Here is a 16317-nt window from a genome sequence, read left to right as displayed (position 1 = left end):
CATTTGGGCACCGTATTGCAGTTTTACAAGCTCTGCATCTCTGAAACACAATATTATATTAACGTGATAGTTTATGAAGAAATCATATTACTAAATATCGTAAATCACAGAAACTTCATTGGCTTCTTCTAAAATTGTATGTAATCTGCTGACTACACCATTCACAATTTATAACAATCTATGCAAATGTATATTAAAGCCATAAAAAGTTCCCCCCCACCCATATCCTTTTCCCACAGGCCACATAAAGGTGAATTAAGGGAACCTGGCAAAGGGTATACATGGCTACTGCCATTTCCCACAGCACATAGGGTATTCTCCTCTGGGAATAAAACATTTTCCTTAAACTACTGTTTATAACCCTTATCAGCTCAACAGCAATAGAGCCATCAAGTCCAGTCTCTTGTGGAAAAAAGTCAAGGTCAACAAGTACTTGCCTTTTTGTTTATCTTTAGCTGCAATTGCTACTGACATTCAATTGGGTAATAAACATAGGTCTGTCAAATGTTCCCAGTGAACAGGTGATCCAAAAGCTATCTCAGAACGAGGCGATTGCCAGGTAATCATGCAATCCTGTTAATAACAATTATGATTTGAGTACATTTATTTATAGATGCAAACACCAGTCAGTTCTAAGCAAACACTGCCATGCCATTCCCACCACTGGGTAATAAGCGTGAGGAAGTACAGGAGGGCTTTTTCTCCAATTGCTCGCCAACAATAATGTGTGCATTCCCATGAGCAGAGCACCATCCCCCTACCTCTTCTATTTAAAGGCAATTTTGTGTATCAATACAGCCACGCCCTTTACTCTGTCTGCCACCCAGGATCCTGAGCCCAGTTGTCTCTCTCTGCCTGAAAACCAATTCTACGGTTCTGTGTGTGTGTGTCTGTTTGGGATTGTTGCATGATTTCCTTTAAGCCAGCATGGTTGCTACCTGAGAAAACACTTCGTTTTAACTTGAAAAGTGCTAGGTTTTGTTCAGCATTTTTAATTCTACAGAGTCAGAGAGATATTTGGAACGAATACTTCCTTCCGATCCATCAAGAAACTCACTGATAGCAACAGGAGTTATGCATTGGGATCTGGGCAGCACATGGCTCCTCGCCACATTCAATTTACAGATTAAAAATAGAATCTGTTCCAGCTGCAAAGTAAGACACGTTAAACCTACTGCCTCCATTTGAAATACGGAAACTAAATCTAAGGACCACGGCCACGATCTAGGATGATGATTCTGACCCACATAACACAAGCCTACTGCCTCCACTTCAGTTATGAAAAATAAGCTTAAGGAATATTCTTGGAGCCCTAAAGGAATGCTTCTACTTCTTGCTATGTAGCCTTGATTAACATTCCATCATTTAGTGGAGCAATTAATATTTTCCGAAGCTGACTCCTTTCCTATGAAGAGCATCAGGGAGAGTGGCACTGACATATATACGCTACCAAATGTAAAATGGATGGCAGGTGGGAAGCTGCTGCATAGCACAGGGAGATCAGCTCCGTGCTTTGTGACGACCTAGAGGGGTGGGATAGGAAGGGTGGAAGGGAGACTCAAGAGGGAGGGGATATGGGGATATATGTGTACATATAGCTGATTCACTCTGTTGTACAGCAGAAACTAACACAACATTGTAAACCAATTATACTCCATTAAAGATATAAAAAAAAAACTTAAAAAAAAAAAAGAGGCTCAGGACATCTGGAAACGAAGTAAAGGACAATCCTTCTTAAAATACACAAACCCACATCCTGGGAAAGAAGGTGAAAACTGACACACAAAATGAAGTATACTATTTTAAAAGACACCTTTCAATGTAGACATATTAAGTACGAGGTGAAAGTGTTGTGAGTCAAGAAAATACTGTTACAGTATAAAGAAGTATCCTTCATTCTTTAACGTTCAGGCAAAAAGTGGAAGGAACCAGAGCTGTATCTGCAGGCGCAAGAGTATATTATTTTCCTCCTGGAGTCGATTAAGTCTGGCAGGTAATTTGAAGATTCTACATACGAAGAGAAATTAGCCGCCTGGGAAGTGGGAAGGCAGGATTAGGACCCACTGGGAGTCCACGAACACGAAGGCCCATGAAACAAAGCATCTACTCTGCAGATACTCAGGAAACGCTCATCCATCAGTTGTCAAGCAAGGGGGGAAGTCACCTCAAGTTCAGAACAGTAAACTGATGAAATGAGTCACCAGATTCCCATGATAGCTTGGCTGGCCTCTTCCTTTCCACGCAGCCCCCTGGTCACCATGGAGCCAGAGCCTTCTCCACGGGAGAGCAGGGCAGCAGAGGGTGGTGGCCGGGCTTCAGCGGGCCACCCTCGGAGAGGGTGGGAAGAGCGTCCAGAGGAGAAGCCGGAGCCAGCAGTGGCCAGCCCACCTTTGGGAGGCTACCCTCAGAAGACAGTGAGCGTGCTAGAAGGGACCTGTGGTCTAGAAAGCAGTGTTCTGAGACCTGGCCTGTTCCAGGCCCTTCTGAACCCCACGTGCCCGCACCCCTCAGTCTGGTCCAGTCTCCTCCTCCAAAGCCCTTCTCTGCAGCCTCCCCTGCCTGCCTCAGTCCGTGTGCTCAGCCTTTCTAAACAGCAGCAACACTGGCCCCAGCTTCCTCACCACCCATCCCTCCTTCACTCGGATCTGACCAGGACACAACTCTAACGTTTTCAGTGGCTCCCCAGCTCCCAACAAACTCCCAGCTCCCTAAGATGACCTCTATGATCCTTCGTGGTCTGGCCCTGCCACCTCTTGGCCTCACCTTAGACTCTCCCTTTCCCATGTTCTCTGCTCACACTGAGGCGTACGGGAAGCCTCGGGAGTGTCATGCTTTCTCTCTCCTTCATGCCTCTACACAAACTAATTTCTGTGCCTCGCATGCCCTTCTACTTCTCCATCCATCCCAAGTTTCTATCAAGTTCCCCAAGTTTCCTTGGGGGAGCTGGCTAGGAGATTGGGAAGGAAAGCAGGTTGCTTCCAGGGCTAACTCTGGGGGATGCGGTAGTGGTTGCCTGGAGTGCTGTGCCGAGAAGGACCCACATCCAAGTCCCATTCAAGCTCAATGAGAAAGTGCACTGTGACCTATTAAGGATGCCTGCCGTGGAAGGATGGGGAGAGGCAGTCGCTCCATCTTCACCAGTTTGTTAGGTACTGTTCCTCTGCTTCCAAATTACACCGAGCCCACTGAATCATGAGACTTAACCTACCATGTGTGAACTGTCTGCTCGGCCACAGGACTGCCAGCTTCTTGATGCCAGGAATAGCCTCTTTCACTCTCAATTCTCACATCTAGCAGTGGGCTACTACATAGTGGACATTCAATTAGTACTCAGTGAGTTAGTGAATGGGGCTATTTCTGTCTTCACCTTTTCTCCTTTTGGGAGGATTCCTCTCATCAGCTTAAAATTCACAATATCAAATCACACCTTTTTTAAAATTTTTATTTATTTATTTTTGGCTGCGTTGGGTCTTCGTTGCTGTGCGCAGGCTTTCTCTAGTTGCAGCGAGCGGGGGCTACTCTTCATTGTGGTGCGTGGGCTTCTCACTGCGGAGGCTTCTCTTGTTGCAGAGCATGGGCTCTAGGCTCGCGGGCTTCAGTAGTTGTGGCACATGGGCTCAGTAGTTGTGGCTCTCGGGCTTAATTGCCCCGTGACATGTGGGATCTCCCCGGACCAGGGATCGAACCCGTGTCCCCTGGATTGGCAGGCAGATTCTTAACCACTGCGCCACCAGGGAAGTCCCAAAACAATACCTTTTATTGGCACTAAAAGAATTCCTTTCACATAAGGAGATGTTCTGAGTGCTTGGTAATCCAAATATTCACAACACACAGTCTGCTCCTATTTTATAGGTTGAAATCATATTCCATCAGAACTTCCGTTGTTAAAGACCGTGGCCCCTGCATCTTCCCATCCCGGTGTCCCACCTCAGTCCCTCGACATCTCCATTTTCACCGTCACTTATCTGAATCTCTCTGGCTCCATTAACCCTGTTTCAGAGGATAATAACGAGAAGGACAAGGGCGTTCTCGCCTGCATCCCAAGCCCCAGGTGCAGGGAAAAAAGAATGGAGTTGGCTCACCATGAAATGGTCAGAAGGAGATGGAAAAGTGGGAAAAGGTCTCATGGCATCGCGAAATGATCAGCACTGTGGCTCACATGAAGACAGGCTGTCATCTGTTTCGACTACGGAAATCAAGACAGGCTTAGATACCAAGGAGTGAAAGTGCAAATGGGCTGAATATAAATCCAGACAGCCGAACAAAGCAATCAAATATTTATCAAGTACTTACTCTATGTGCAGTACTGTGCTAGGAGCTGAGGGGAATGCAGAGGAGCCCTACAGGTGTTGCTAGGATGTCAGCCTATGCCACCTCACTGGATTTCCTGGGTGAGCACGTGTGGGTCCTAATGCCTGTCAGAGGGATTCTTCTGAGCAACACTTCCATGGATGCTCTAAAGCTTGTAACTAATTATATTTCACTCTTCATTTTGGCTGCTAGGAAGCTCAGAGCCAAATTAACTGCCTACTTCTAGCAAATGGACATGATCCTATAATTCATATTGTCCCTTACTACCCTTAAGACTGACTTCTCATTTATTTTCCTTTCATTCTGATATCTTCATCTACTTCATTTGAATCCTATTGTATACTTTTGCTAACTTCCTTAAATCCTTTCATAGAAAGGAAAGGAAAACATGTAAAAGCATTGTAAAATTAAGATATATCCTTTTTCTCCCAAGGTATCAAAGTCCGAAAGGGCACAAGGTCCAAGGTGCTAACTGTCCTGCTCTCACAGATGCATTGTAATAGGGGCACTCAAGGAAAGAGTCAAACTAAAACAATGAAATGTTTAAAGAGAGAGAACTGATTAATGTTAATAATCTAGCTACAAACCTACTGGCAAATTCAATGTTTTCTGCATTCACTCTTCAATTCTCCCTTTCTTAAAAATATATGATTTTGAAGAAAATTTAAGATTTTCTAGATAAGGTCATGTTCTCTTTTTCTCCTGATATGGGAATAAGTAGAAGGAAGTTCTACCTCTTCCATTCTTTGTTAGGAGATAAAATAAGCTTCGTCTGGGAATGCGTACGGGTTGATATTGGTAAATGTGGGAAGGCTAAAGCTAATTGTAGTAATCAAACAGAATGCTTTTAGGTTAAGTAATTACGGAAAATTATCTGCAAGACTGAACTAATCCACAAAGCCAGACACTTGAGCAAACCCCAACTTATCAACTACACTTCTGGGACCAATCAATGTAAGAGGTAGACAACGCCCACCTCTTTTTAAGGAAAACGCTTGGCATAAATTTACTGTTTGGGTTAGTTTTTGCTAGGCCAACAGCCAAAATCTCCACCACTATCCTTAATTAGTGCTAGCAGTCATGAGGGAGAGAGATAAATTCAGGAGAAGAGCTAAATATCACATCCCAGGGAATGCAATCATGTCTGCTGCTGGGAACAGCACAGGACATAAAAGCATCCTCCCAGGGTGGCACAGTTATTCCTGTAATTCATCCTTAACCTCTACCCTAAGATCCCTCAAAAGATACTGAAATGCTGTAGCCAGTCCCCACCCATCCTCTACTGGAAGCCCATTCAGGGCCAGAGGGTGGAACTCAAGTGTAGGAGTAGGCGGAACCAGCAACTATGTGGATGCTGTGATTTAAGGTACATCCGCAAACCCATCTACCACCGACTTCTGAAAGAGCTACCTGTCAAATGTTTCCTTGAGCGCCCCGGTTAAAATGCCTTTCTGCGGGTGGGAACACACAAGACCTACGTATCTATTTACATTTTGACAGAGATTACCATGTGAGATTAGCCATCTGGCACCCAAAAGAAATCAGTCCCGAGGGAATGTAGTGTAATCACAGTTTGAAAGCATGAGAGGGTTCCCAACCCTCTTCAATAAATAATTATCCATCAGTGGCCATGTGTCATAACTATGCTGGGCACAGGAGAGTTAAAGATGAAGAAGACATAGTCCCTTCCCAGGGGGCATCCTGGGGAGGCTGATGCATGAATGGCTCATTTCAATATATGAGAAACGATAAAACACAGGATGCCCTGACAACACAGAAGAGGATCACTTCCTCCAATCTGGGGGTTCACAGAATACTTCCTGCAGATGACACAAATTAGTTTAGAAGTTTTTAACCTGGACTACATAGACCCTCCCACTACAAGGGGATCCATGGTTAGAATTTATAAGATCCAAGTACTTGGAAGGGAAAAAAAAATTAACCTTTTATTCTCACTAACCTCTAACTGCAATGAGCATTTACTTCAAGTGTGTATCTAGGTACGTAACAAACCACAGAACTATTAGTAGGACCTGTGACTTTGTCACCCATGGAAATCATATTCACATAATACAATACAGTTGTTACAAATATCTTAAGACACCATTTACATTCATCACTATTTCAAAAACGTGATAGACAATAGAATTATTGCTAGACCTTGTTACTTAATGCATATTAAAACGAGGCACTTATATCACTATATTACGATTTGTGTTTTAAAATACTTTGTTAGGACTTCCCTGGTGGCGCAGTGGTTAAGAATCCGCCTGCCAATGCAGGGGACACGGGTTCAATCCCTGGTCTGGGAAGATCCCACATGCCGCAGATCAACTAAGCCTGTGCACCACAACTGCTGAGCCTGAGCTCTAGAGCCTGTGAGCCACAACTACTGAGCCTGCATGCCACAACTACTGAAGCCTGCGTGCCTAGAGCTCATGCTCCGCAACAAGAGAAGCCACCACAATGAGAAGCCCGCGCACCGCAACGAAGAGCAGCCCGCGCTCACCGCAACTAGAGAAAGCCCGCGCGCAGCAATGAAGACCCAACGCAGCCATAAATAAATTTATTTATTTATTTTTAAAAATAAAATATTTTGATAACTGGATTCCAATATAATTAGTTTCCCTTATAATCTTATGTATTTTATTTTGTGTGTTAATAAAAATATTACTCTGACTAGGTATCCATTGACTTCACCAAATTGCCAAAGGGGTCCCCTCCCCCCAGAAAATGTCAAGGTCCCCTGAAGAAGACCAGTATGAGTCAGCAGCCACATGGCTAAAGGTGGAGAAAGCAATGATGACCCACTAGTTCAAACAGCAAAGGCCCCGGGTGGCCACACGGGAAAACTGAACCAAGTTCCCTCGAGTGGCCTCATAGGGCCCAGACATGCTGAACTTATATGGCAGTCAGAGGACGAAGGTAGAGGTGTCCCTCTGCAAGTTAGGCCAAATCCTACCCACTCTGTGTTTCAGTCAACAGCCTTGACCACAGAGTTCACTGTGTCTGGGTCACTGGTGTGTTGTGAAATAAACACACTCACAGCTCCCTAAGAATATTCAGCATTTAGCAAATATTTCACTTGCATATGCTTGACGCTCTTGGGAGCGCACACGAACTTCCTGAGGGCAACTACTATGACCTACTCATTTTTATAGCCTCACACAGCACACCTTCCACACAGTCAGTGCTTAATCCATTTCTGATGACTTGACTAGAATGCATACATTTATATTTCCCTCCTTAAGCACAACTTGTGATCATATTTTGGCTCATCTGCAGAAGTGATTATAATTCTAAACTCTTTTTATCTCCTTGGGCTGTATTAAATGGATGCTTCCCTAAAATTAACTTCCTCACTTCCGCCTTGCCAAGAATGACACCCTGTGAAGAATCCACCACTGGGGACAATGGATTCTCTCCTGGTTTATTTTCTTGGGTAGAAACTGAAACACATGTTTCAGCTGTGCGGTGGCCCTGGAATGCCTAGGAGGATGGACCTGAAAAACAAGTTATTGCTTATAGTTTAAAACCCAATGCAGAATCAAGAGAAGAAGGGAAGGTGAGAGAGAATAAGAGAAAAAAAAGGCCTTATTTGGAAACTGAATTAAATAATTACACAGTAGGATCTGGGTTTTTAAAGCTCAGGTCACCGTTTTTATTATTTACACAAGGCAGTAAAATGCATGTTATTAATACGAGTGTGGAATATATTCTTCTACGCGAGATGTGCTTTTGAAAAATACTTAACAGTCTTGGAAAGAAAGAACTAAGCATTATGGATCAGTAACTTCCAGGTCCACTACAATAGAAAATATATCCCACTCTCGGTGAAACGCCAATGTTGTTATAGCCAGAAAAGCTTTCTCTAATTTACAGCAGACTGAGTGAAACTGAAGAGAAGATACCTCTCTAAAAAGTCTTCATACCTTCTGGCTGTAGGACTTCCTGATGAACTGACATAACATCATTATTCATAGAATTCCTTACCACTCATTTTTTAAACTATCATAGGATTCTTGAGAGACCGATGCCATTAATTCTAGGAAAGTCAGAGAACTGGTGTATAATTTCAGAAGTCCTACAAGCCACACTGGAGTTGGTATCTCTTAAGAAACAATCACAACAAGAACAAAATTCCAACCCATCACAGGCAACAAAATCCCAGTATCTGCACAGGTGACAACGGCAAGTGTCGGCAGCAAAGTCTACATCACATACCAAGTCCACCGTAACATTGCAAACCAGAGGGAAAACAGAATTGTGGTTTTAAGGCCATACTTAACAAGTATCACACCTCTTAAGCTTCAAAAACTAGAGTACAAAATGTGATAAGCTATCCAGACCTTGAGTTCACACATAAATAAAAATGAGCAATCAACAGAAAATATACGAAATGATCCTGCTGACTAGTACCCTGCCTTTTCCAATCGAGGGCCAGACCCATTCAAACCCAGTCACATGAGGATGGACTCTGTAAAGGTCAATCAAAAGCAGGCTGAAACTCCAACTGTCTAGCTGACCTTCAGAGCTCGTGACAAATTGCTATCAGTCAATGTCAACTAATGACAGAGCTCTTTGGCTAATCAATTGTTCTAAAAATGATCAAGAAAACCACTCACAGGACAGCTCATTTTCACATCAATGCCCGTGAAGTATGAAAAGCTCATTTTTTGAGTTTTTAATAAGCTCATAAGTAAAGCAGTTACTTGGTAACAGAGGTCACCTTACAGAAAAAGATAGAACCTTTGTCTGCCTTTTACATTCTTTTATTACCATATTATAGTAAAAATATGCGATGGATATGCCAGAGGGCTACATAATAAAGTAGGTAACACTTCATCTACTTGAGACAAATACTTCTGTGTTAGAGGGAAATCTATTTGGGAGTAAATAATTTCAAATGAATTTTTCAGTTGTTTAAGATGAAAAGCAATGACCAGGTTTACTACTGATGTAGCCTAATAGTGAGAAGACGCACTTTCTGTGAAAACACTCATGGCCAAGTTCATGCCCCTAAATAAACAGTTATGACTTTTAGATGATGAAGTTACTTTTCTTTGTTTTAAGACGATCTGCTTTCATGATGCTAGAAGTCAAGCAAATGGAGAACAGAAAACGGTTACTCACATTTAATGAGTCAATAAAAGGTAAGGTGACTAGAGTATGGGGTGTTCTTGGGAAAACAATTCTCTGTCCATACATCTAATTCAACGTGTTTGATAAGTTAATAATATGGACCTTTGGATAACATGGATTTGCAGCGTGTAATGACTTCCCCTTTCTTTTTTACACCTGACTTTTCCCATCAGGAAATCATTTTCCTATTCTGCCTGCCACTGCAAGCAAAGACCACACTTTAATTTGAATACAACATTAAATGTAACTCAAGTACCACACAGGGCTGCAGTGGCCCAAGGGCTAAGGCCTGTGGTCACAATTATATTTTCCTTTTCTCTTCTCACCAAAGCATATTTTTCAATATGCATTCTAGTGCCATTGAAATATAAGAAGTTCCCGGAGAAGAACAAGGCTTAAGAGGTAAGTGTGAACAGATCTAAAATCATTCAAGTCACTCTGACCAACAGACAGATGAAAGGAAAAAAAAAAAAACACCCTACTTTTTAAACATTTTTCTTCCTTTTCAGGGTTCTTAGGTTATTATAAACATTTTGTTTTTAAAGTAAGTTGAGATTAAAAAAAAAAAAGAAAGACAGAAAACTGTTTCAAAACAAGCAGTATTCACTTTGTGTCTTCATCCGAAAAACTGCGGATTACAGATTGTATCCTAAACCTGAGTTGTTACGGTAGTTTTTCAAATTAAAATATCTTCCGTGGCCTCAACTACTCTCAAGTTGTCCATAGGAAAGAAATAAAGGAGGGAGGGCAACACTTAAGCCGAGACATAATTGGAAGTATGTGAAAAATGAAGTGTCAGTTTGGTCAATAAAGGGCAAAGGTCAAGGGGAACAGCAGCCCAAACTCTGTGCGAAATTGCTCATTAAGACATCCAATCAGAGAGCTCCTTCCCACCTATCCCATTATTCATCAGACAGCTGACTGTTTCAAATGCCTGGGTTTGGGCTGTTACTACTTTTCTTCTTCATGTAAAAAGACGAGCGGGTATATAAATCGTTGCTTAGTCATCTGGAACAAAATGCGGCCCTTCCCTACATCCGTCTCCCTGCCTCACACCCCCGCTCCCTCTCACCCTGCTCTGCCTGCTGGCTTCACAGGTCTGAAACGACCGCCTTGAGATTCCCTTCAATAATAAATGGAATTGCCTTCTGCCTATAGGTTGCCTGAACTCCTACAAAAGCTGGCGTGGAGGGGAGGGGACAGTGGGAGGCACTGACCGCTACTGACACATTTTATTATAAAGAAATAGCAATGCTTTTCAATTGTTCCTCTTTACAGAAACATGCTGGTTTTGCTTTTTTTTGTTTGTTTGTTTTGTTTTTTTAGTGGGAGCAAAGATACTATCGTTGATCTGAGTCCTGGCCCTCAAAGAAGTTCATAAGTGCGTTTTAGAAGTTCTAGAGACCAAGTCAAGTCCTTTAGGGCTGAAATGTTTCACATCAAATTTCTATGTAGAAATAAGACTTTCTTTTTCCTCACAAAAGAGGAAAACGAGATGAGCTTGAAGTGGGAAACGTTCTGCAAGAGAAATGTCTTTACTTGTTTTGTAGGCTCCTCTTCTCAATTCAATAAATTTCAGAATGAGTGAAATGGTAGAGGCTCTTAATACATAATACAAATTAATCATATCAATCATCCTGCTTCTCTGTAAATAGCTCGATCATCATTCTACTCAGCACACAAAACTGGATTCTCAGTCCCCGGCAGAGTAGAACCCCCTTGAGGCTAATGCTGATTCTGTTTTATTCACAGCTCTGTCACTGTTACAGAGCGGAGTGCCAGGCCCAGTGCAGACACTGGGGGAAGAGTCCCTGAATCGATAACAGAAAGAATGGCCCTCGAGTGATCTGTTTCCCATTCTTAGTCACACTCCAGTATCATATCAAATAGAAGCTTGGGCTTTGGAGTCAGACGGTATGGGTTCAAGTCCCTACTGTACCACCAACCAGTATGTGACTTTGGGTAAGTCTCTCAGCCTCTCTGAACCTCCGTGACCTCCTCTACAAAGTGACGGATGAAATACCTACACTGACTGACCGCCCGTAATACGTTATTTTAGTATTTTATTACTATCATGTATTCGTCTCTCTTGACTTTCAACCCAAAACAGAGACGTGCCCAAACTCAAAATGTGGTCAAGCACAGCTAAGGCTGCTCATGGGTTATACAGTGTCTGTGGCAGCCCTCCTGGGGAGGAGTACAATCCGGTGGGGAAAGGCACCAGATTTGCTTGGTGTTCTCCCTGTCCAGACTACACGCTTCCTACAATAGACCCTGATTATGGTCCGTAGGGCAGCCACACACAGTAGGATAAAAAAAGACACATGAAAGAGAACAGTATCTGCCAATGTGCACCTCATCTTATGAGACTCTGCTTGGGGGTCCTGAAAACACCCCATCCTAAAGTAGTTACAAAGGCAAGAGACCAAGATCCGGAGGTGACTCTCACGGTGACTCACTTCAGTATTTCTGAGCTTTACTTTTCTCTCTTCTGAAATGGGAAAATAGCAAATCATTGACAGTGAGAAAATAAGAATCCAATCTCATATCTTTGCAAGTGCTTTGAGGAAGTTAAAAAGTAGACAAAATCAATGTCCCGGCCGCAGCAGCAGAGTCCCCAACCAAACACAGATGTTAGGCTTTCCTTTTAAATGCCCATTTAAAGGCGCTTTTGCTATTAAAGAATCGATTTCCTGCAGGGGGCCACAAGTGTTCCTATGAAATGAATGTAGATGCCATAAGAAGAGTTGCCATGATAAGTAATTTGAGTTGCGGGAGAGATATATTATGTAAATCATGAATAAACATCAAACCCCTGAATAATAATATCTTTCACATTTTCCAATTACATACTTCACATATATGCCCTTCAGAATGCCCAGGGTTGGATTTTGTACTTTACTTTTTTATGCTTAGGTAAAAAATGTGGACTCAAACTACTCTATCAACCCCAAAAGCCACTCATTTGGCAACTCGTCAGACGCTCAAAAATCGCCCCAATTGCTGGAACTCTAACTAGGAACTGTTACTGTATTTTGAAATCTGTCAGAACATTACAAACTTCCTGGGTGACCGATTTTCTTTGCTTTACTTTGAAAGTCCAGAAGAACAGGACAGAGCCTGTTACATGCCCACCTTGTACCACAGACAAGGTTATTTAACAGAGGACCAAAGCCTAGGGGATTTCTTTTTTTTGTACGCTGGGTGCCATAATGAAGGGGCAAACATTGCAAAGGAATGAGGAGAAAAGAAATGTGGTACAAATAATACAGCAGAGAAAGTTTTAAAATATGTATTACTCCCATCTGTGAGGGAAACACCTCTTTGGATATGTTCTGGACAGATTGAGTTATTTCTGTCTATTGGGTATGTATAAAGACATATTTATGGATTTATAAATCTTTTGAAGAGGGCTGTTATTTACCCAGTTGACTAAAATGGACTCAAACTGTGTAAATAACTATTTAGGACACATGCACTACAGGCCAATTGCTGGCACGGTTTACACATCCATGGCTGCCAGAAAAGGCAGACAGGAGAACACGGAAAAGCCACTGTGCACAGCTAATCCGAAGGATGCACAAAGACCCAGCTCCACAGGTCCCAGGGATGAAAAAGAGAGTTGAGAAGCGTTGTGGTTGGCATGGAAATGCACCGAAGTTGTTACAGCAACACTTCCAGGCATCATTCCGCGTTTAGCAGGGAATAAATCGCACTGCCCAGGAGAGGGCAGTGCGGGGAGGGGTGGGCGGGGTGGGGGGGGGAGGGGCGGGCCTGACATTTTAGGCCTGTTTCTGCACCAGGGCTTCCACAAATCGCTCAGCTCATCCACAGCTTCTGTCCCTCCTCTGTCAAATGGGGCTAGACCTGTTTTATCCGCCACCACAGTTGTTTTAGGCAGGTTCAACTGAGGTCATTCCAATGAGACTATGTATATGAAAATGCTTTAAAAAAGAAAAACGAGGTGGTCGTCTTATATGAAAAAACAGAAAGAGGAACGATGTAAGTGGAAAACTCTGGTAATGTGAAGGGTATACGGCTTACAGTCACATTCACTATTAAATTGGCCTTTAGAGAGCACGTGTTGAAGGAGAAAGGAACCTGAGAAATTCCTGATTCCTTGTTCCGACAGGTCAGAGGGGAAGAACTGGGGTGGGGCATTTGCCCTCTGAAAGTCCTTTTATCAGATGATGTTTAAGAAAACTCATGTTTCCATTTTAAACAAATGCATTTCAGCCGTTTACAAGCCTTCAAAGTAGCAGCCAAACGACCCTCCTGACGGTAGCCTTAAAAAGCAAAACGTGAAAAAGAAAAACAAACAAACAAACAAAACACTAGGCTACGACCCCACGTAGCAACTCTGGAGTACAGGAAAAAGAATCGAGAGTCCATCTACACCCTTCTGAAAACTCTTGGTGCGAGCTGAATTCTGAAAGTAGGGCTTCATATGGAAATGCTGACCTCATCTTAGCTATAGTGCTGTGAACAGCAACACCATAACATAGACATACGCACACTTGAAAGGAAGTAGGCCCCGTGGATTTATGCTGCATATCGTTTTCCAGTAAAAGGCAGAGGTCAGAGGTTACCAGTTTCTGCCTCAGCTCTGAACCAGTTTACTCTTCCAGGCTCCATTTTTGCTAGACTTACAGTTGTGATGAAATCAGCAACTTTTCTCTGAACAATAAAATATCTCAAATACTTAAAATTCTATGTGTAGAAGTTATTCCCAGTCCAAATAGCATACATCTGCCACCCCTCCCGCCAAAAAAGAACTTTTCTGTTGCCAAATTAATCGTGTTCAATTCATTGTAGACTTTGCAATTTTAATTGGTATAGCCCAGTTCGGTTAGAAAACAAAATTCTTTTGTTGGGAAACAGCACTCCAGTGAAACATGATCATAAAACCGGATTTTAAAGTATGTACCTACTGTGGGCTCAGTCAACTTCAATAAAGCCATCTTTTTATATTCAGAGAGAGAATACTCTCTTCGGTTGCATGAATTGAACACAAAATACCCTGCAGTAGTTCTCATCGAAAGCAGTACAAGACGTCTAAATCCTCATTCACCTTATTGCTGAAGCTTAACTTTCTGTTTAAACTTTATCTGCTCCCTGTTATAGTCAGACATGCACATCCATGGACACCCAGATACACATACAGGTGTGTGCATTCCAAGAACCACACAAATGAAATTGATCTGGATTCTTGCCATTTCATCCTAATTCCCTTTAGTGTGACTTTGCCACGAAGCCAAGCACTTAAGAGATTCAAATAAGTAAATCCAGAAAAATGGCTTCAACCCAGTGAAGAGGGAAGCCCAGCATGCGTTTCTAAAAGGCCCACTGCCTTCTAGGCATCTTAAGACATTGTTCAGTTGGAATCCTAGTGGGTGTTTCTTCATGATCTCTTGAAAAGCCTCTAAGGGTAAGTAATAATAACACTTTTTTATTTGTAGAGCAGGGTATTAGTGGCATACTATTTCCACACATTCGAATGTCTAATCTACTTCTCTGCTCTCCGTCCATTCACTGACCCTGTTTTATGGAGGTGGCCAGGTGACAGGCAGCTAGGCAGCTGGTCTGGCAGAGAAAGAAGAAGGGGGTCGAGAGGAATAAAATAAGATGAGCCGGTTCTCATATTACACGGGGTTTATAGGAAAAACTGTAATAAAGAGTTCTAGGAAAACCTGTATAAAGAGTCCCTCACCAGACATTTCTAATTTTTCAACCCTGAAAAATGACACAAGTAGCAAGAGAACAAGAACAGCTCTCCTACCTTGCTCACTGCTGTTATCCCCACTGTGTGATGTGTGGCCCCCGCTGGAAGGGCCCGGGGTTCCTCCTGAGCGGGTAGATGCCGTGTCATCGTGATCTCTGTTCCAAGAGGGCTGTGAGGGCACAAAGCAGACATCTGAATAGAGTGGTCTGTTAACACGGTCCCGGTAGGGTCCCCTCGCACAGTGTCAAAGTGGTGGAGGGCTGGAATGGACAACCACGTCATCTTTCCCGTCCCCCTACACTAAGGGTGCCAGCTCAGAGCTCCACTGGTGCATCTAAAATTTGCCAATTTCCGCTTCGGAGCTAAAATAATGTCTACCAATAGTTATTCTGTAAGTAACTGCATGCTTTATTACTAAGGAAAACAAAAACATTCCAGGCAAAGAAGGGGGGAGGGGGAAACCGCTGCCTCTTCATTCTGACTGTATTTTTAATGTCAAGCAACCCTCTGGCACAATAGTCTGCTACTCTAAAAGTGCAAAATGAGAGTGGTGGTCTGTGTGTAGAGGCTTCTGATTCATCCTAGAAGGCAAACATGGCAGAGCTTTTAAGACCTCACAATTAGGCCGGGGTCCATAATAGCTAGGATGTGTCAGCTGTTTGCCGGATGGTACATGGCAAATGGACCAGGCACAGGGACAAAAAGAAATGAGAATAACAATAGATTCACATGGACTGTGTACACTCAGCCCCATGCCGAGCCTTCTTGTACTATTGAAGGGAAAACAGATGTTGCTTCTTATCACTGGGTGTATTTGAAAGTATCATTCAGATAGGAAAAAACTGGCTGTAAATTAAATTCTTGGGGAAAACAATCATGGCGACTCTTCTCCCAAATCTCCCTTTATCACCAGAAAAGATTTTAATTAGCTTTTAGTGCTAGCTTTCAGAAACAGCCTTATGAGTCACTGGTCATCCTGCACAGTAGGGATGATGCAGAGTGGAAAGCTGATTCTTGGCTAGGAAGGGATATTTGTCTTCAAGATTACCAGCGGGACAGCACGATGACCTTGTATGTAAAATATGCCTACATCATTTCGGTCATTGAATGTCATGGTTCCTGACTGTGCAGTAGTGGAGTTA

The 16317-nt window shown here is 42.8% G+C and overlaps 1 protein-coding gene across 1 annotated transcript in view; it reads right to left on the bottom strand.

Moving 5' to 3' along the window:
• MEIS1 (Meis homeobox 1) overlaps positions 1 to 16317 on the bottom strand; it is a 112370-nt gene that overhangs the window by 68518 nt on the left and 27535 nt on the right. The window contains exon 7 of the mRNA XM_082852417.1: positions 15233 to 15344. Within this exon, the coding sequence (XP_082708543.1) occupies positions 15233 to 15344 (112 nt within the window). The remainder of the gene's footprint in view (positions 1 to 15232; positions 15345 to 16317) is intronic.

This window comes from Leucopleurus acutus (genome assembly GCF_964270905.1).
Source record: "Leucopleurus acutus genome assembly, chromosome: 12".
Lineage (NCBI taxonomy): Eukaryota > Metazoa > Chordata > Mammalia > Artiodactyla > Delphinidae > Leucopleurus > Leucopleurus acutus.
This window is presented reverse-complemented; position numbering and strand designations above follow the sequence as displayed.